At 29.4% G+C, this 23,074-nt stretch overlaps 1 protein-coding gene across 1 annotated transcript in view; it reads left to right on the top strand.

Annotated features, from left to right (window-relative positions):
• The window catches only part of rsh (Rap GTPase activating protein radish), a 912,147-nt gene that overhangs the window by 822,617 nt on the left and 66,456 nt on the right, over window positions 1–23,074 (top strand). Inside the window, exons 7-8 of the mRNA XM_075377737.1 lie at window positions 8,838–9,048; window positions 9,328–9,516. Of these exons, the coding sequence (XP_075233852.1) occupies window positions 8,838–9,048; window positions 9,328–9,516 (400 nt within the window). The remainder of the gene's footprint in view (window positions 1–8,837; window positions 9,049–9,327; window positions 9,517–23,074) is intronic.

Here is a 23,074-nt window from a genome sequence, read left to right as displayed (position 1 = left end):
ATATTAGAGTTTCCTTATAACTTTGTGTACGTAAACTTCCTTTCTTTTAATTACAGAAAGGATTAAATCAATTAATTTCAATATATTCTTGTCTTTCTTCCGTTAAACGTAGCAAGACAAATCTATAAAAATAATTTTTACTTTCCCAGCTCTAGCTCTACTGCGTAGCAGCTATAACTGTAAAAGAAAAGTAAATAGATCGGTCCAAAATTTTGATGTCTAGTTTTTTGCAAATATCTACGTTTCACGACCCCTGAGACCAAAAGATCTGTTTTTTGAAAATCCACAGAAATTTCTGGTAGCTGTTTCACACATTAGTGAACTGATAAAAAGGTAAATTATCCGTTGAACTTTCTGGAGTTAGTTATTAGGTTTTAGTTCTTAGCTATTACTTTGGAAGTTAATCATTTCCTATAAAGATGGAAGTATGTGTGCACTTATAAACTGCTCGGCCTATCATTTATATAAATAAAAATGTAAATGTTCGTTTGTTCAAAATCTTAAATCTCAGAAACTTCTTCACCGATTGCTTTGAAATTTTGACACAACATTGCATTCGAATACGCGCGTGTTTTTATATACCTACCATTTATATACCTAAGATGTCACATCTGTGACAGGCAAAAACATGCTTTTTTTTAAAAACAGCGCTGTCTGTTGGACGTAAAACCAACACACACTATACTAAATATTTTACGATTCCATTTCAGTATTTCCGATATGTGAGTCCGCTATAGACTAAAAAACTACTGGACCGATTTACGCGCGGGGAAAAAGTCAGAAAGGGAAAACTTGAAAAAGGGAAATAGGGAAAAATCGGAAAAGGAAATGGAAAGGGAAAAGGAAAAAAGGGGCAGGAGGAAATGAAAGGGAATATGTTAAACATGAAAATGGGAAAAGAAAAATGAGGAAAGGGGGTGGGAATGGTGGGAGGGAAAAAGGGGTGAAAGGAAAAGGTCAAATTTTGTGAAGTTCCGTAATGTTAATTTTGTTGATGTTTTATGAAACTTTCAATTGTATTCATTTAATCTATCTATATATATATACTCAAATCTAGCAATAGCGAAGTATTGCTGGGTCTGCTAGTCAATAAACAAAAATGAGCAGATTAAAATTACACAATCATTTGTGTTTCATTTAAATTTGATTTTATACACTCAAAATATCTATCGTAGAAAATAACTCTTTGTTTTTTTTTTCTCCAACTAGTTTTCCAACCACAGCCAGGTCTGAGTGTGTTATACAGGCAAATGTACCGATAAAAATACAGTCTGGAACAGACTAAAATCGACCATTACTGAGTAGTTTGATTAATTGAAACTCAACTACCAAAGAACACCGGTATCCATGAACTAGTATTCAAATCCGTAAAAAAGTAATGCCTTTACTAGGATTTGATCCTTAGAACTCTTGACTACGAAATCAGCTGATTTGCGATGACGAGTTCACCGCTAGACCAACCCGGTGGGTTAGAAAATACTTTTTTATAAATAGGTACTTCGGAATGTCTACCTCAAAATTGTACTTTAATAAGTTCCAATTAATCTTATCAAAACATCTTTTACAAATCAATTAGAACCTCGGTCTGCAAGGCTTTGTAGCACCTACAGCTACAAAGGGAAGTAAATAGATCTGTCCAAAATTTTGATATTTGATTTTTTTACGAATGTCGGAGTTTTACAACCCCCTGAGTCCGAGAAACTAAAAAAACCATACAAACTTTCGGAAAATGTATATATGTGTGTTGACGTTTACTTTGATTAATAAATCCGGTGCGATAATAAATTAATAAATATTAAATATTTATAATATAATATAAAATATTATTTATAATATTATAAATTATTAATTCCTATTAAATTTTGGAAAAAATTAAAAAATGTGGTGTGTTAGTTTTCGCTGTTTTAAATGTTTCACTCCTTGTTTAACTGTATGATGAAATTATTTATTACATTATATATAATTACTAAGTTTTAAGTCAAAGATTTAGGGGTAAAGGATATTCAACATTATATCTAAACAGTTTTTGCCCCATAACTCGAAAACCTGTTGACCAAAAAACATCAGAAAGACATCAAAACAAAAGAAAAGGGCTATCCAAATTATGCAATCTGATAATTTTCTGTTTACCCACTAAAACAATTTCAGCCACATCACTACCATCTATCTAACGATATGGACAAATGAGGTATCATTTTGTTCACAATAAAAAGCTTGCTATTTTATATAATAAAAAAAAAATCTGATAAAATTAATATTGACTGAACTATTTATTAGTGATAAAAATATTTTAATGGCCCTTTTAATTTCCAAATGTTTTTTTTTTTTTTTTTTTTGTCTTCAGTCATTTGACTGGTTTGATGCAGCTCTCCAAGATTCCCTATCTAGTGCTAGTCGTTTCATTTCAGTATACCCTCTATATCCTACATCCCCAACAATTTGTTTTACATATTCCAAACGTGGCCTGCCTACACAATTTTTCCCTTCTACCTGTCCTTCCAATATTAAAGCGACTATTCCAGGATGCCTTAGTATGTGGCCTATAAGTCTGTCTCTTCTTTTAACTATATTTTTCCAAATGCTTCTTTCTTCATCTATTTGCCGCAATACCTCTTCATTTGTCACTTTATCCACCCATCTGATTTTTAACATTCTCCTATAGCACCGCATTTCAAAAGCTTCTAATCTTTTCTTCTCAGATACTCCGATCGTCCAAGTTTCACTTCCATATAAAGCGACACTCCAAACATACACTTTCAAAAATCTTTTCCTGACATTTAAATTAATTTTTGATGTAAACAAATTATATTTCTTACTGAAGGCTCGTTTAGCTTGTGCTATTCGACATTTTATATCGCTCCTGCTTCGTCCATCTTTAGTAATTCTACTTCCCAAATAACAAAATTCTTCTACCTCCATAATCTTTTCTCCTCCTATTTTCACATTCAGTGGTCCATCTTTGTTATTTCTACTACATTTCATTACTTTTGTTTTGTTCTTGTTTATTTTCATGCGATAGTTCTTGCGTAGGACTTCATCTATGCCGTTCATTGTTTCTTCTAAATCCTTATAAATCCTTATAAATCCTTATAAAATCCATATAAAGCGACACTCCAAACATACACTTTCAAAAATCTTTTCCTGACATTTAAATTAATTTTTGATGTAAACAAATTATATTTCTTACTGAAGGCTCGTTTAGCTTGTGCTATTCGGCATTTTATATCACTCCTGCTTCATCCATCTTTAGTAATTCTACTTCCCAAATAACAAAATTCTTCTACCTCCATAATCTTTTCTCCTCCTATTTTCACATTCAGTGGTCCATCTTTGTTATTTCTACTACATTTCATTACTTTTGTTTTGTTCTTGTTTATTTTCATGCGATAGTTCTTGCGTAGGACTTCATCTATGCCGTTCATTGTTTCTTCTAAATCCTTTTTACTCTCGGCTAGAATTACTATATCATCAGCAAATCGTAGCATCTTTATCTTTTCACCTTGTATTGTTACTCCGAATCTAAATTGTTCTTTAACATCATTAACTGCTAGTTCCATGTAAATATTAAAAAGTAATGGGGACAGGGAACATCCTTGTCGGACTCCCTTTCTTATTACGGCTTCTTTCTTATGTTCTTCAATTGTTACTGTTGCTGTTTGGTTCCTGTACATGTTAGCAATTGTTCTTCTATCTCTGTATTTGAAGCCTAATTTTTTTTAAATGCTGAGCATTTTATTCCAGTCTACGTTATCGAATGCCTTTTCTAGGTCTATAAACGCCAAGTATGTTGGTTTGTTTTTCTTTAATCTTCCTTCTACTATTAATCTGAGGCCTAAAATTGCTTCCCTTGTCCCTATACCTTTCCTGAAACCAAATTGGTCTTCTCCTAACACTTCCTCCACTCTCCTCTCAATTCTTCTGTATAGAATTCTAGTTAAGATTTTTGATGCATGACTAGTTAAATTAAAAACTTTAAGCTAAAATTTACTTAATATTTTTAACACCTAGGATTACTTTGTTTTTCATCAACTTAACATTGCTGCCATAATCTTCATACTACAAAGAAATATCATTAATAATTCCTTTTTAACTACTATTTTTTATTATTAGTATTATTGTTATTACTATTATTATTATCATCATCTCTTAAAAACTTTAACCATTGTTTGATACTATTAAAAATCTTTCGATTTTTTAAAGAAATCTCTCCTGTTTTTTTTTTTACTTTCCTGTCTAGATAGTACTATAGCAGGGCTATAGAGCTCTAGAAGGTAAAGTATTGTAATCAGTCCAATTTGAGGATTTGCGGTTTTCACTGAATCTTGACGTTTTGACACCTAAGGAACCCAAAAGACCAGATGGAAATTTTCCAGATGTTAATGTTTGTATGTATGTGTGTGTGTGTGTTTTTGGTGTTGGCCTCTAAATCATCTTATATCCAGAACTACTGGACCGATTTTGATCAAACTTGGTCAGTTTACTTCTGTATATGGGGCATTGGTGCCATTAAATTTTCAACTTAAAAGGTAAAAGGGGGTGAGCTGTAGAACAAGATCTCAAGATTTTTATTAATTAAGGTCATATTTTTCTTAGACACATTTGTTAACAATTAAAAAAACAATATTTGTAAAAAAAAATTTTTCAAAATCGCACCCCCACCTCAAAAAATGCTGTGTAGTCTGCTATGTTATGATGTTACAGGTGAACGAATTAAATGATTGAAAAATATTTAAAATGTAAAATAGTAACTCGGTCTGGCTGCATCTCGAACTCGATTGCCCTGTTGACTTGATACCTAGTGTGTTATGCCTCGTGGCTACACCAGCTTCTGTCTGTATAAGCAAAATTTATTCTATGTAGGTTGTGAAATTACATTAGTTTAGTTAGTGCCGATCATTGCCGCTAGTAACACCACACCTGTAAAAATTAAGTACGGTATATCCGTGCGCTTTAGTTAGAATCATTGAATGAAATAAATGAAAAAATATTATATTTTAATAAAATTTTAAATTAAGTTTTGTGTGTAAGCTATGCATCAGAAACAACCCACAGTTGTAGTCCTACAATTGAGTTGTCAGCTTTTTTCTTATGTCTGTAACAGTTCATCTCTAATTATAAAAAGAAAAACATAAGGCAACAGTAATTGGGTTCAGCGTGTTGTGAAAATTAATAAATAAATAAACATTTTAATTATCATGAGATAAAAGATATTTACTTCATAAGACATAAGATTTATTTATTAGCTTTATTACAGTAAGTTTAGTTATTGTTACTCTTTCTAGTGTAATAGTTTTGTTGATGGGATAAATGATGACCAAATTATACATTATCCAGGAATTTAGTGTAGTACTAAATGAAAAAGACACTTAAACCATATTGATCAAATTGACCATATACGAAATGTAAACTTAATTTTAATTTCATTTTTTCTTTTAAATCATCAGTCATTTGCCTGGTTTGATGCTATTCTTCACTTCTTTCTATTCTATCTAAACTTTTAACCTTAACATAATTACTACATCTAATATTCTAATTGATAATTGTAATCCTTCTTTTCCTCTACAATTTTTACCTTCTATACATCACTCTATCACCAAATGAATTTTACACATTTGTCTCAATATATAACTCAGCAACAGTTCATTCTTTTACAAGATTCTGCCGGAAAGTTTTATCCTCTACTATTTATCTTAAAACCTCTTCATTTCATTGATCCACATAATTTTTGAAATCCTTTTATAAAATAGCATTTCAAAGACTTAGTACTTTCCTTTCTGCTTTTCTGATTGTCCATGTTCCATTGTCATAAAATGCTACAATTCACATGAACACCTTTTCTAACAATTTCTGCTTGTCAGTTTGATTTTAATTTTACTTCATCTAACCTTCATAATTTTACTTCCTAAATATCAAAAATATTTCTTTCAGGTATAAGAAAGAAAATGATGAAAAAAGTTAGATAAACTTTCTTTTGCATTTCATTAACTTTTTTTTTAAAAAAAAAAAAGTTTAAAAAGTATTTCTTAAAACTAAAAGTAAAAGTATATTGCTTTTTAAAAAATGTACTTTTCTTATTATAATTAAGCCATGTATTAAAAAATATAATTTATGAATATATTGAAATAAATAAAAAGAGTTTTATTGTGGACTTAATATGCTTAGCATTAAGTCGCTTAATGCTTGCTAGCATTAGTCGCTTAATGCACCATATGTAATACGTCACCGTATTACATATGTAATACGGTGACGTATTACATATGGTGACGATGTTTTAATATTTATTAACTTAGTATTACATATGGTTACAATGTTTTAATATTTATAGCTTGTAATTCATATAACAATCATCTTTCATAAAATTAAAGGACCATTATGATTTATCTTTAATTTTATATTTAAGTCTGTTATTTTTACTATAGTCATTATTTTATAACAGAATATTTGAGGTATTTTATCCATCAATGAAATAAGTTTTACTTTTTAGCTTTATGTGCATGTAATAAGATTATAAAAATCACCATCAGTAAAAAGAAGTGAGCAGTGTGTAATAAAAAATATATATATATTTCTTAATGAAATGTTCAATGTCCCATAAATAAATACTAAATATAAAAAACACGTGATTTTTTTATTTAAAAATTTCTGTTAATAAAATTACTTTATTTTCTCTGTAGCAAAAAATTTTCTTTTCTAAAAAAAATTGTAACTTTGAATAATTATATTTTAAATTATGGTTTCTTTTTAAATATTATTATCTTCAACTAGCTCTTATGTATATATTTTATCAAAAGATATAAAATAAATGCGATAATAGGTGAAAAAAATCAAATCCTTGCAGGGAACTAGACCTAGGATCTGCTTACTGAGAAACCATACTGATTAACACTGTTTTGTTTGAATACTGATTAATAACAGTACTTTATATCATTAAGAACAATATTTCTATATATATATATTATTTAGCAGTTCAGTGATTAACACATTCATTGATGAGATATAACAGTTATAAATTGTTCTGTCATGTCTGGTTTACTTTCAAATTGTTTTAAATTAGAATAAGGCTAGAACACTGGTCATAGATATTAGAACATGTGTTGACCAGAGTATAGTGACTCGTAAACAAGACGGACAAGTTGTTAGCTGTCATTGAATTTTACTTTCAATAAGCAATCATACTTTTGTTGGTTTCATAGTTCAGTAGGTTGGTGGGTGCTTTTAGCTTGGAAGCTGGAAGCTGGATGCTGGCAAGTATCCATTGGCACTTGTTGTTCTGGCAGCCTATATGTGTGATTGTAAGAGTTCTTGCTAAGAATGCTGGACCTAGTGATTTATGATCCATATATTTATCAGTCAGTTGCTATGAAGAATGCATATTCAGAAGCCCCTGAATAATCTGAACCCCAGGTAATCCACAATACTGGGTAATCCAAACTAAAAACAAGAAAATGCACAAAAAAAATATTTGGTATTTTGCAAATTCACAAGAAGTTTTAAAGTTTAATTTACATCCCTCTTTACATTGACTTTTTGACTAATTTTTGCTAAAAATAAACTCATGTTTATTTTTAGCACAGTAAAGTAACAAATTACTCCCTCTGTAGAATCTGTTAGAAACATTTACCTTCTGTGATTAAAAATGATGAAAATGTAAGCACTAGTCTAAGTAAACAAACAGAAAGCATGGTAGAAATGACTAGAACTGTTAACCTTAAACCAAGAATCACTAAAGAAGATAATATAATCACCAATAATAATATTATTGAAGCAGTACAACAAGGGTTAGATGAAAATGTTGAAAATTATGATGAAATTGAAGTAGAGCGAAGAGCGTAAAGCATGAAGAAGCAGTAATATATTTTAACACTTGTATTCAATGTGCAACAAAGAACAACATACCACCGCATGAAGTACTTTTATTGGCCCAAATATGAAAAGACGCGGTAGAATAATCACTAAATTCAATGAAAAAGACAAAAATCATTGAATTTTTAAAAAAATAATAATAAACTCCATTTTTAGAATGTAAATATCAATACAGTAGGAAATAAAAGCATCGTTTGTGTACTAAAAGAAAGAGTTTCAGCACTTATTTCAACTTCCAAAACTTGAACCCTCAATAATCCAAATTTTCATAATTCGAATAGCCGTGTATTTTTAGTAGTTTGGTTTATTCAGAGGTTTTTGTATCTAGAATGATAATTCCAAAGAAATTTAGTCATGTCGCCTGTCTTTACAAATATTAGTCATAATTCGGTAATTAACAGGATATTTTGAAGTCTCTGATAATATTAGAATAATGTTAAAAGCACTGATGTAGATTGTGAAATCCTGTAGTGGAAATCTAAATAATTGATGGTAAGTTCACTAAATTTAATTATGGGATGGGTAGTGAGGTTGTTTTTTTTAAGTAAGCATGTTCCTGTTCTTAACCAGTTTTGTAATTTCTGGGGGAAAACAAGTTTTGTATCATACTTTAAAGAGCACAGCACAAAGTCATTAATCAACAATATGTCACTTCTACCTAGCTAAAATTGTCACATGCTCTATTACCAACATATACCCGCCCTGGGATAAGCAGCAAATAGAGTACGATACTTCACAACATGCAGTATCAAGGCCAAAGCTCAGCAAACAATTAGTTTTAAGCTTAGAAGGTCATAACTTAGTAATCAAATGTTAATTAAATAACTATAATAAATTAATGAATAATAATAATAGTATTAATAACATAGTAATTTTTAATTATTAATTTGGATTACTGAATAAGTCCAAACTGATATATTCTACTAATTATATTTTGCCAAAATTATTATAATTTTATTTTTCGGTTAATTTAGATGAGTTCTGTGAAGAATTTCCCCACAACCTCATCCCAACACCCGGATACTGGATTGAATGCTCACGGCAAAAGATCACTTCGGATACCATCTGGGATGAATCAGAAAGTGAAAGAGATGAAGAAGGTCAGGAAGATGATGTTGCTGAAGAACCAACTAGAGATCCACTTCTTGAAGATGCTGAGGAAGAAGAAGAAGAAGAAGAACCAAGGTAAAATTTTTAATTACTTTAGTTTCTATCAATTTTATGTGTATTTCCTTACAATATATAAAAAATTACTAGTCGGTTATTTTTAGTAATAATAAAAGATTTTAGTTTTAATAATAATTTTTTAATTTTTTCTAAAATTATTTTGAATAGCAATTTCCAAATATAAATAGTTGCATTAAATGTAAGTAAAATATAGTTATTTATTAACAATCGTTTTTTTCAAATGTAATCGATAAAAAAGTAAATAATTTAAATTAAATGTATTTGATGGATTTTTAGAAAGAAGACTGTTATTGAAGAACAATGGGAAAAAAACCAAGGGTTCGAGTTAACTTCAGTTGAACAAGAAACTTATGAAAAGTATTTCTATGGAACAGAGCATTGGAATTACTTCACAAATGATGAAGATTTAGGTCCAGTTATATTAAGTATTAAACAAGAAATACTCAATGGCAGAGATCAATTTAGGTGAGTGATTTAAATATTTTTCTAATTCATTTAATTTTTGTTGGTATTAACAACAAAGGTCAAGTCAGTAGACTTACAGACTACTTTAAGATTGGTAAATAACTGTGTAAATAACTATTATTTATACTGTAGATATATAAATATTTTATTAGCTTAATATGCAATTACACATTACATGTATCATATCAGGAATGGGTAGGTGTGATATTCCATGGTTATCATAAAATTCCTCCAGTATTTGCCTTGAAAAACAAGGAAAATCATCAGAAAATCTTAATCAAAAAACATTATTAAATACTGAATTAATAAATAAATAAAACGGGAGGTGTTGTAACATAAAAATAACAATTATATTAAAAAAAATAATATATATATATATATATATATATATATATATATAGTGAAGGATATAGGCGGTAATTATTTTCATTCAAAAGATTTCATACATTACAAATTTTCATACTTCATTTCCTGAAATAATTAAGCATTATAAAGGATGTCTGCCCATAAAAATTCCACTAAATCCCTTCTGCTTAATCATAGAAAAATTGGGAAAAATTAATGTTAAAAGATTAAATAATACATGAATGCAAAGATAATAAAAAAATTAAAATCAATACAAAATATAATACCAAATTGTAATGCATTAATTGAAAATTATTTGAATAGTTGTACACATTAAACAAAAATACACAATGGTTTAGTACAAATTCTACTGGTACCCTAATGAAAAATTATCCTCCGTCTTACATTATCTGTAAATAAATTTCTTATATACATAAATATTTATGATCTTCCTTGAATCTTTTAACAAGAAAAGATTGTATCATACAGCTATTTATACTTTCTAGAATGTCACAGCCAAACATAATTACGTCTTCCCATCAGATTTCTTTATTACTAGCTCTAAATACATATTAGAAAAAAATAATATAAAATTATGCTACTTCAACCATCAGCACCGCAAACTGGAACTTGTAATAAGTATAGTAAAACAACAGAATTTCTTTTTTTTTAAATATTACTTTTTATATATAAAGCTTTTATTGTCAATTGTTAAATTAAACAAATTTTTATTATTATTTTTTATTTTAATTTTCATTTGCTAGCTAATCATATTTTCCTTTCAAAGAAATTATTTATTTATATTTTAACCATAAATAATACAAACTTATTCACTGTATGCCACTTGACTAGATTTGAAGCAAGTGGTTTTAACTATAACCTTGCTGCTACTTGAATATTACATATTGAATTATTTCAAGTGTTTATTTTCAATTGTAATACTAAGCCAGTAAAGTGCATTACGTAGGCCCTTTGTTTATTTTTCTCTTGATCATACACCCCCAGCAATGCTACATTTATTTACACGTACTGAAAAACATAGGTTCATATATGAGATCCCAATTTTATGTTCATAATACGTGTAATCTAAATTTATTTATGTTAGATATTATAAAGAAATATTTTGCAAACCTGTTTGGTGGAGTGGTAGCATCTGTCTTTCATCTGGAAGTTTGAGGTTTGAATCACAGTCAGTCATGGCATTTTTCACATGTTCCTAAATTTCATATCACAGTAACTCTAACAGATTGGAATCAGAAAGGATACAAGTTGTAAAAATCCTGCCTAAGCCCCCCCCCCCTGAAAAGAAGCTGGGGAAAAACAATAATTAAAAAATATATTTGTAAAATATTTTTAAATGTTAATGTTAAAAATTATTTATTAAACATTCTTTACTAAAGTTTTTTCGTATGTCATAAACTTTTTTCATAAATTAAAATGAATGTTTTATATCAGGAGATATTTGATTAATTGGATGCAAGTCTTTAATTCCTTCTCTTTTTGTTAATATTTTAATCTTAAAGAGATTTACTACACACAACCTAGATCCTTAATTTTGTTTTTTCTTCCTTGCAATTTTTGTCTTCTATTCTTCCTTCCATAATTAAGCTACTAAACAATGGATTACTTGAAATGCAAATATTAAAAAGTGTTCTCAATTTGAACACATTACTTAGCAAAAAAGTAATCCTGTTAGGAATAAATTTCAAAAGTCTTTAATTTTCTTTCTGGCTTTCTTATTATCTATTGTTTCATTTTCATAAATTGTCACATTCTATAAAACACAATCAGATGTCTTATTTCTATTTTTTCCCCTCAGTTTACCTTGATCTGTCCAGATAAATGCTAGGGAAATTCCTTTCATCTCTGTAGAATAGCACATCTCCCCATTTCTGATGCGATCTATGTAATGTACAGAATTATGAACTAATCTGAATAAATATTTATTTATTTATTCAACTTTTCATACTTGCATCTTTCTACCAAAATTATTATTATTCACACATTTCTATGAAAATAGTGTACTAACACATTCAATTTTTCTTACGATTATTGTGGTTAATTTTTCCAAATGAAAGGAAACAATAATACAAAGAAAACATTATGAGCTGGAAAACCAACTTCTGTCTACAGAGTTTTAACATATCTCCTTCTCTCTCCGAAGGATCTAGATTGAAATCTTAATTATTTTTGATAATTTCCATACAATGCAAACAATAGAGTGACTAAAGATGAATCAGTTATTGATTGACTTTCATAATTGATGAAAGATCCTTCAATAAACATAAAATATGAAATATAATTATTGATTAATTAATAGCATATTTATGTGCAATGTAAGTCGTAAAACATATTTTATTTAATCATAAATGTATGTCGATTTTTTCATATGTAAGTATCAGAGGAAGCACGATCAGTCATAAAACACAAATTTTACAGGAGAGCGGTTTGGAAGTTTCCAATTCTCAACTTTCTTATCATGTAACTTAAACACGTTCCTATTTCTGTTCTTTAATCTTCATATAGTTTCTAAATAAATTCATTTTATTACTTTTTAAAATTCTTTAAATAAAATAAAGATGCTCTTTTTAGGACATCTTTAAAAAATGTTTTGACATTAACTAGGTTATGAAAATCAAAGAGTTTAATAATATCTCTTCATTCTGATTGGCCCTTTTATGGGCTGGATATTCTCCGATAATTTTAGATATTTTTTTCTCTTACTTGACTTAATTCTCTTGTTAAAATTTTTATTTTGTGGGAAACTTTGAGTTGTGGGTTAGCTTGTGGGTTTTTATGTCAAAGAGATCCCAAAAATCATCGATTTTTATTTGGTTCCTTCTCGTACGAGTATTTTATTGAGTGTTGATCAAAGTGTATGTTTTGTTTTCATATTTTATTTTTAAAAGGATAATCCACAAGAGGGGAATTAAGATTTATTATAGAATTTATAATTTTTGTTTGTTTGTAATAAATGCAGCTCCAAGTAGTGGCATGTTACACATAAATACTCTATCCAATTTCCCTTTTAGAATTCTGTATTCTTCAGATTCAAAATAGTTTAGATATTTTATTTCCTGGAACGCTAATAGGGAGATCTAAAACATTTTTAATTTCTTTCATTTTATCAATATTTAAAAGAAAATTTTAATTAATTGTTCCTCTGAAAAATATTTTTTCTTTGCATTAAAATTTTGAAGGTTTTCAAGAGGTTATGATGCCTTCAAAGCATGTAGATTGGTGACTTCAGATACCATGTTCATCTGTGCCATTTTAAAGGTAGTGGATTTTCCCAAAAGATTATCGTCTATGGAGTGGTTTTATTTTTGAATGGCTTGACCATCATGCTTAGAGATTTATTGAAAATTATAAGGTGCATGAAATAAGTTCCACCAAAGAACAAGGCTGGAATTGTTAGTTCCAGAATTTGCCATCTTTAGTTCACTATTTTTTCTGAAAAATGTTTATCCAGGAACACTACATGGAGGCAAGTCGTGATCCTAACCAAAATTTTATCAGAAAAATTTACATCCAAAACTTTGCACAGAATTTTTTCCTGGCAGTGCTGACACCTTCAAGGTGTCAGATGATATTAGCAATACATTAAGTAATCACTAGTTTTATACTGACTACTTCCAGCCATCAGATATTTCTTGAAATAAATTATTTTTTTGGTGGTTGGGAGTCATTTTATTCCATCTCAGCCTTAAAAGCAAAAGAGGAAAAATGCAGGAATAAATTAAAATATTTAAATTTTTTTAAATAAGTTAGTCGTTCAATAATTATAAAAATCTCCATATTCATGAAGCAAAACTTATAATAAACTAAAACATAGTTCTTTCATTCTCCAACATCCATATCAAGCTATATGTTTTTCATCCAAAAGTTGTAGGCCTGAATCCCGATTAGCCATGGCAAAAACCACTCGCTACAAAATTAATCTTGAGCAATAAAAGCAATTTTAAATAAAATATATAAAAGAAATATATCAAAATACATGCAGTAAAAACTTAACATACAACTTCTTCTTCTTCATGCATATAAGGCCTAAAAGACCATGCAAATTGTTCAGCATTTGCCTCCAGTTGTTTGTATCAGGAACTTTTCTTTCCATTTTTTCACTCGCAGAACTTCTAACTTGGAATTAGTTTGATCCACCCAATTTGATCTTACTCTGCTTATGAGTCTAGGTTCAAATGGATTAGATCTTCCTTAGTTGGTCTTTCATCAATAAATTGGTACAGATGTCTTAACGATTGTAATCACTTACTAATTGCTGTTTCTTTTATGCTAAGCTATGGTTTTTTTCTTCAGCTCCATTCATTTGTTGCAGTATCTTTTATTGGTCCATAAATTATTCTTGATGTTCACTGAGGAACAAAAAGTAATTTTTTTTTGTCTCAGGAAGAAAAATATGATTCTGTTAGTATTTTTTCTCTCCTGAATTCACATATAATATCAGTTTTTTCCCCATCATGCAAGGTTTCTAAGAGACAAGCATTTATAATTTCAAACCTTTTAATACTTTCTGCATTCGTAACTACACAATATTCAAATATTAGACTCACCTAGAAAGTAAGAAATGATGATTTTCTGCAATATTTCACCTGTGGAGCATCCCTCTTGATGGTCCAACAATAATCAGCCAGCATATCAGGATTCCATTTGCCTTGATACCTCTTTTCCATAGCTGAAATCTTTTGATGAAAGTGTTTCCTGTGCTCATCGCTCACTGTGCCAAGATTTTCCAGGAAGAAGTCTAGATGCGAATGCAGCAAGTGTACTTTTAAGGATATATTACAACCTAAATTTTTATAAGATTGTTGACAATATCACGGTAATTTTCTGTCTTTTGATTTCCCAAAAAACTAGCAACATTTTTTAATGCTTGCCAAGCTGCTTTCTCCAGTGAATTCAATATTTCCTCAAACTTTTCATCATGCGTTAGTGATCGTATTTCTGGACTCACAAATATTCCTTCTTTAATTTTTGCATCACTAATTTTAGGAAACTTTGTTTTAAGTACATGAAACCAGGAGTCTTGTCCATGGCCTTGACAAAATTCTTTATTAATCCTAGTTTGATATGTAACAGAGGTAGATACACATTTTTAGGATTGCACAGTGGGTAATGTTTCACATTCTTCTGTTCAGTAATAAGTAATTCATGTTTAGGCCATTATTTTCTAGCGAAATGGTTTTTTCTGTCCCTACTATCCCATTCACATAAAAATTGGAATGCAACAAAAATGATTCTAATAAAATCTAAACTAGCACTTCTTTATACAGTAGAATTGAATTTAACAGATTGTTCTCTACAAAGAAACTGAATCAGTAAAGTATAAATTTGGAAATTTATTAAAAATGTAATACTAAAAAAAAAAGAAAAAATTTACTTACAGATTAGCTTTTTTTTGTTGATTGAAATGTAAGATAGTTTTTAAAGGTTTACTTAATTACAAATAAGGTCTTTGAAAGTTTAATGATAATACTAAGGTCATTAAAAACCAGCATAAGATTATATTGAATATGTACAGAGATAGACATGATACTGTAAAATAATGATACAAGAGAAGAAGCAGATGTTAAACATGGAGTAAAATGTAAAAGAGTGAAGGATCTATTGTATAGCTATTGAATGTTAAATTGGAAATAGTGATTGACTGAAGATCTGAGCTATGTGAAAGGAAGAAACGGAGTGTAATTTGGCTATATAGTAGAGAGAATGGCTAATAATGGAAGAAGTATTATTTTAATGCTACCTAGATTATTGAATAGTGATTGAAATAGAAACAGCACTATTCAGTCAGTTACACTCCAAGCACTGAATAGTCTCAATAATGGTGCTCAGTAGCGAACACCACATCAGAAAAGGAAGGGAGACAGCTGTTTAATCACTTAGCAGCGGTGGTTTGTTTATGGAAAATTCCCTTCTCTTTTCTTACCCCTATTCAAGTAAAGTATTGATCAATATTTTGAAACAGAAAAATTGTCGCAAAATTTTATGAAAATTGGAAAACTCATTTGGTCATAATTGTATTACAAATGCAATTAATTTTTAACCGAGACATATTAAATTTCAAAACAAAGACTTAATTGTATGGGATGAGTACACTTGTCTTTAAAAAAAATTTTTATGATAGTTAACATACATCTATGAGGAGAAAATATTTGTAGATAAAAATTTTAAGAAAATCATTTTTAGATGAATTTGTGGTTAATTTAATATTTTAGGTTCATTTTACTTATTTTTTACTTCCTTGTACAAATTAAAGGAAGAATTACAAGTGCAAAAAAATTCGATTTTCACATTTCAACAGAAAAATCCATTTTCACTATCCATGAATCCATTTTGACTAATTTCAGCGTGACATCTGTATGTATGTATCTCACACAACTCAAAAACAATTAGCCGTAGAATATGGAAATTTTGGACTGTTGTAACATCTAGTTGTGCACCTTCCCTTTTGATTACTATTAAAAAGTGTCCAAAAAAGACCAAAATCCAAAAAAAATTGAATTATGGACTTTTTCTTAACTGCAGTAATCAGCCCTCATTGAGATCTTTTTAACGATGTATCATATGTGGTTCTTATTTTCATAGGTTCCAGAGTTATAACCAAATAATAGTTTAATTAATGAAATATTTGGATCGTACAAGGGGAAGGCACATTGGTTCGAATTCGACTTCATTTCTTTTTTTTAACTTTTTTTCTTTTAATTTAAATACGAAGGGTTTTTTCAAGGTCCGATCGGTCACGAAATTAAAACCACAGTGAAAATAAAAGTTTTTATATTTGTAAGTAGTTACATAGTTACGCTATATCTCTACATAGTCGCCACTCCGATTTAGACATTTGTCGTAGCGTGGTACAAACTTTCCAATACCCTCGTCATAGAACGGAGCCGCTTGTGTTTTCAGCCATGTTTCTACGCTGGTCTGCAGCTCGATGTCTGTGCCAAAATTTTGTCCTCCTAGCCAGCGTTTCATGTGAGCAAAGAGGTGAAAATCGGATGGAGCCAAGTCCGGGCTGTATGGTGGGTGATCAAACACTTCCCGACGAAATCGCTGCAGGAGCTTCTTTGTTACAGCTGCAGTGTGCGGTCGAGCATCGTCATGGAGAAAAATGACAACATTCCTTTCCGCTTATTCCGAATTGCCCTTCGTAGACGTTGAAGAGTCACGCAGTATGAGGCTGCAGTAATGGTCGTGCCACGTTCCATGAATTCCGCCAACAGAACTCCATTCCGGTCCCAGAATACAGTAGCCATATACTTTCTGTTGGAGAAGGTTCGCTTGAACTTCTTTGATTTACTGGGAGTATGAGAATGCATCCACTGTTTGGATTGTTCTTTTGTTTCTTCAGTTTCGAAATGGACCCGTGTCTCGTCCCTTGTGAAAATGTTGTTCAAAAAATCTTCTCCTTCATTGTGGTAGCGCTGGAGAAACGTTAGGGAGGCGCTACATTGTTTTGTGATGGTCGGACAGCATCTTGGGAACCCATCCTCGCACACAGTTTGCGGTACTGAAGTCTCTCACTCACAATGGTGTAGAGAGCTGACCTTGAAATTTCAGGAAACGAATCACTCAATACAGAAATTGTGAACCGACGATTTTCTCGAATCTCCTTATCCACTCGCTCAACGAGATCATCGGTTGACACTCGCTTCCTTCCCTGACCGCCTGCATCATGAACATCTGCACGTCCTGCTTTAAAGTTCCTGCACTATTGTCGCACTTTGCTGTGACTCATTAAAGTTTCACCGTACACATTACTTATACGTCGATGAATTTTAGCTGCATTACAACCCCCAGCCTGAAGAAATCGAATTTACCGCACGCACTTCACACTTGGCGGGAGTTGCTATTGTTGTAGACATGTTTACGTGCTAGCTGCGTGTTCAGAACTAAACGAAGTGACGCGGCGTGATTGAAGGCCATACTAGAGACGCTGCGCAACACATATGCGCAAAGGTTCATCCGAGTTTTGCGCCGGTTTTTATTTTGCGGCCGATCAGACCTTGAAAAAAAATAACCCTCGTATTTATTCATGTGAATATCTCAAATTCTAATTTTTTTGTTAAAATATATTTTTTATTATCAAATAAACACGCAGGTATTGTATATCTTTAACCGTACGTATAATTCCTTATTCGTGGTTTTTACGAGAAATTTAGAACGTAAAGATAAAAAAAATAAAGAATGGAGAATAGAACAAAAAGAATAAATAATTTAGAATAAAGAACGTATAGATTGTACTCGCACATGGGTTCTTCGCTCGTAGTTTTTTTTATAAATTAGTTAATGCATTGGGTAGATGAGATATGATTTCATATATTCATTTGTGATGTTCTTTATACATCAGTATGAAAACAATTTCTGTATCTATTAAAATCAACTAAGTAAATATTTTATTTAATGTGTGTGAGAGGGCGGGATTCCCGCGCATTTATATATACACAGAGTGTTTCTAAAATGGTGGGCTGGCTATACTTTTTCGGTTTACTCGTAAAACTAATCAAAAAATATCCTTAGCAAAAATGGCAATTTCTCCTTCGTTTTTCCCCTGTCCGCCATTTTGTTATTTTTATATAAATATTTTACCTCAAGTTCGGATAGACGAATCACATTAATATTTGGTAAGAATCTTTGTAATAAAGTTTTAAAATTAGCAGAAAATCATGACTAAAAACCTTTGTAAATTTCAAAATGGCGGCCATGTTTATTTTTCAATCCGTTATATCTCCATAAATATTAGTTTTATAAAAATTTATTTTATTTTCTAAAATATTAAGCCTTTTATTTTGAACAAAATTACTTTTTATTTTTTGAAATTCGTTAACAAAAATAGTCGAGTTACGGGAGAAAATTTATGTTGTTAATTGATGTAATTCCAGTTATTAAGTCTATTATTGTGAGAAAATTATTATTTAAACTGATACTAATATAAAATACCAGCATTTAAAACACACCGGGTTAATCTAGTGGTGAAAGCGTCTTTCCAGAAGAACTGATTTGGAAGTCTTGAAATTCCAGCGTTCAAGACCTTGTAAATTCAGTTATTTTTATATGGATTTGAATATTAGATGGTGTTTACCGGTGTTCTTTGGTGGTTGGGTTTCAATTAACCACACGTCTCAGGAATGGTCGAATAGAGACTGTACAGGACTACACTTCATTTACAATCATACATATCTTCCTCTGAAGTATTATCTGAACGGTAATTTTCACAGGCTAAATAGGAACAAGAAAATAAATACTAGAATTAACAATAAATAAAAACAATTAATATTTCATCGAATTGAACGTAAAATGGACATTAAAACAGATACAAAATGACAACATCAATTTTCTGCCATAACTCGGCTATTTGTTAACCGATTTAAAAAAAATAAAATGTCATTTTGTTTAAAATAAAAGGCTTAATATTTTAGCAATAACATACATTTTTATAAAACTAATATTTATGAAGATGTAACGGATTGAATAATAAACATGGCCGCCATTTTGTAATTTACAAAGGTTTTTAAGTCCTGATTTTTTTTTATAGTTTAAAAATTTTATTACAAGACGCTTATCAAATAATAATGAGATTCCTCCATTCGAACTTGAGATATAAATTTTTATATAAAAATAACAAAATGGCGGACGGGGGAGAACGAAGGAGATATTTCCATTTTCCCAAGTATATTTTTTGTTTAGTTTTACTAGTAGAATCCGTAAAAGTATAGCCAACCCACCATTTTAGAAACAATCTGTATATATGTATATATATATATATAAAAGATAATTTATTCAATGATTCTAATGTACTTCACTCATCATTGGCTCATAATCGTTCTCTCTCCTCGCTCTCTCTCTCTCGCTCTCTCTCTCTCACTGTCTCTCACTCTCTAAAAAGAAATTTTAATCTAAACTGTGGTTAGCTAATGCTTAATTATTTCTTAACAACATTTATTTTTAAAGAAATTACAGTTTTTTATAGTATATGTTCCACGTCTTCATATCTGTCAAAAATAAAAACCAATAAATTGGGGTAAAGCCCCTGTTTTTTTTATGTTTGATGAACTACTTTCTTATATTGGTAATAAATACGTAAAACCTGTAAATATAACTTATACAGAATTTAATTATGAACAAAATGGTGTAAGATTAGTTGAATAAAACAAAGAAAAGTTGGAATAATTCGAATTTTATTTAGGTACAGTACATTACTGCATTTGTTAGAAAATTACTTATTTAATGTAAATAAAAACCAAATTCTTTTTTGTGACGTGAAAATTTTGTACAAACATAATTTACTGTTAAAAAATAAAAAACTTGAAATTTTGCAACAATTGTGAAATGGAAATAAATAAATAAAGAATATTGAGATAATTTTTTTTTTAATAATGAAAGAAATACAATAAAGTATTTTAAATATTATTTCGTAAAGTATTTAAATTTTAAATACCACCATTCATTGGGAATTATTTTCACTGTCGGTTTTTAAATATTTTTTTTTTTAAGTTCCAGACAAAGTTATTGTTATTGATCTTTAAAATTTAAATGTCCTCTGGTCTTTAAAATACGTTTTTAATCTTTTATTCTAATATGATCAGCTTACATTTAAATTTTAAAATAATTACTTTTTATCTTTCTTATTTTTAAAATATTATTTTAATTCTATTTTTTTTTTAATTTAATTTTTTTTTTAATTTTATTTTATTTTAATTTTTATTTTATTTTATTTTATTTTACTGTACTAATTATTAGGTAAATTTCCTAAGAAACCTTCTTACTGTAATGTATACCATAATTCCATCTCCGGAAAATTTCGACATATCTTCGCGTTTCACATACCCTAGACCCAAAAACCATCGTCAGCTCAAACATTTATATATATTTCACTTTCTTTTGGACACGATAACTGCCGTAATTTTCCGCCAATCACTTTCAAATTGTTCCTTAAAAATAACTCGTCCCAAAATCACGGTCGATTTCGTTAATGGCCAAAAATCTGACAATACGGGTGGAAATCCCACCCGCCATTTCCACCCGTATGGCCTGATCACGAAGTTCTCTCGGAATTTTTACTAGTTATTGATTTATTAATAATTAACCTCTAATTTTAAACAAAGTTTTTTTAACTAATTTTTTTTTAACTTTTTTTTTAATTTAAATATATTGATTTATTAATAATTATTCACCTCTGATTGTAAAAAAAAAAAAAAATTGTGTATTTGTAATTTAACAGGCGTACAAGGAAGTCATGTGGTGTCCACATCAGATTTCTTTTCATCATAAATCTGCTATAAAACTATTTCAAATTTGTTATATCTTGATTCAGTTTTTACATACAAAAGTGGATAATTTACAAATCTGCGTAAGAATATTATAGAACTCCCTTTTACGTTTAACAGATGAAATATGATTTTGTAAAACCCATTTCCCTTATATTAACATAATTAATGGATAGTCCCAAAGATAATATAACTAAGAGATTGCTGTATTCTACAATATTATGACAAATTTTATATGATGTTTCTAAAGATAAATTTATACTAATAAACGTGAATTCAGATTCAAAATTGTAAATATCTAATACTTTTTATTTATTAAGAAATTGTTTTTATTTACTTTTTAATTTTTTTATAATTTTGTCTCTAATAAATGTTTATCATTTTTAAATAAAGTAACTTTAAGAATTAGTTCACTTAGAATCGGCACACGCATTAGTTCTATTATTTTCAGTATTTCTTGTATTTATATTCTTCTTATTAAATAATGCGGTTTATCGTAACAAAATAATAATATTAACAGAAAGAAATTTTATTCCTTATTGTGAATGAAAGAACAAAAGAAATAAAGAAACATTATTAGATTTAATTAAAATAATAAAAAAAGAAAAATACAAGCAAGCTATAAACAAACAGTTTCAAATGTCTAAAGAAACAGAACAGTTGTTTTAGACAGATGACAAAGGAATATGGTGTGTAGTGGTAATGGTATCGGTCAATATAATTGAGAAAGGAATGACGTAATTTTATACAACCCTGAATGATGTTTGTGACAAGAACCGTTGGTAGTGTCACAAAAGAGTCTTGTATAATGTTACAATCTTTAAGTAAATTAGATAACAATTCAAAAAAATACAATACTTTTCCTTTTTTTGTCACAGGTATTCGCCTTTTTTTGTCTCATTATATTGAATCAAATTAATTTTACTGTAGTAACAATAAGTTTAGTTTATTTTCTTATTCTTTCTTCTTATATTACAACTCCTTCTGATCATAAATCTGGTTGAAAAATACTTTTTAGTCCACGATGCAGGGGTAGGAAAAAACTAACCAGTACTCAATAATATTTAGCTCAGGACGAATACAGATAATTTTTTTTTTGTAAAAACCTAATCTAAATTTATATAGCTTTTGTAAAGACACTTGTGGTTTAGTACAAATAGTAGTATAAGGATTAGGTTCTTGTGTTAATAATATCCGTCATAAAAACAATTTATTGTACCATTATAAATATAATTTTTCTCATAGTAAATTATTTATTTGGAATAACATCTGCATCATGCTTTGTTTATTTCTTCCAGCACATAAAAAATACATTTTTTTGGAAAAGTGACTTTTAAATGATTTCAAAATTATGGTTGTCCACCATGTTAAACTCTACTCTCTTCTATGTCATCTAAACTTTTAACTTTTTGTTAATTCGTTTCTTATTAGATCATTAATACTCCTTAATTTTTCACCTCTCTTTTTTTGTATTTTCTACTGATCCTTCTAACATTGTTTTAATCAATCTTTCTTCTCTCGTTTGTCAAATTAATTATCTTTCATATTCTGAATATTTCTAATTAAGTTTTCATTCTCATTTACTCCTCTTCTTGTTACTTACTTTTTCACTCTGTTTATTTAAGCTTCACCAGTCTTCTACACGTCCATATTTCAAATACCTTCAGGCTTTCTTTTGTCCTTCTTCACAGTATCCATACAGAAATTAATCCCGAATATAACACTTCAAATGATGCTTGTGTAATTCCATCTTACTATACAGAGTGATTCAGGAGGATAGGGCAATACTTTAATAACTCATTCTAGTGGCTAAAAATAAGAAAAAAGTTCATATAAACATAGGTTCGAAAACGCTTCGTTAGCGAGTTATATAGGGTGAAAGATTTCGCCCGACTTTCAGTTCCTCCGGGTAAATTAAGGCTTTCTGAAAT

The sequence above is a fragment of the Lycorma delicatula genome, chromosome 10 (genome assembly GCF_047948215.1).
Source record: "Lycorma delicatula isolate Av1 chromosome 10, ASM4794821v1, whole genome shotgun sequence".
In the NCBI taxonomy this organism is placed as follows: domain Eukaryota; kingdom Metazoa; phylum Arthropoda; class Insecta; order Hemiptera; family Fulgoridae; genus Lycorma; species Lycorma delicatula.
This window is presented reverse-complemented; position numbering and strand designations above follow the sequence as displayed.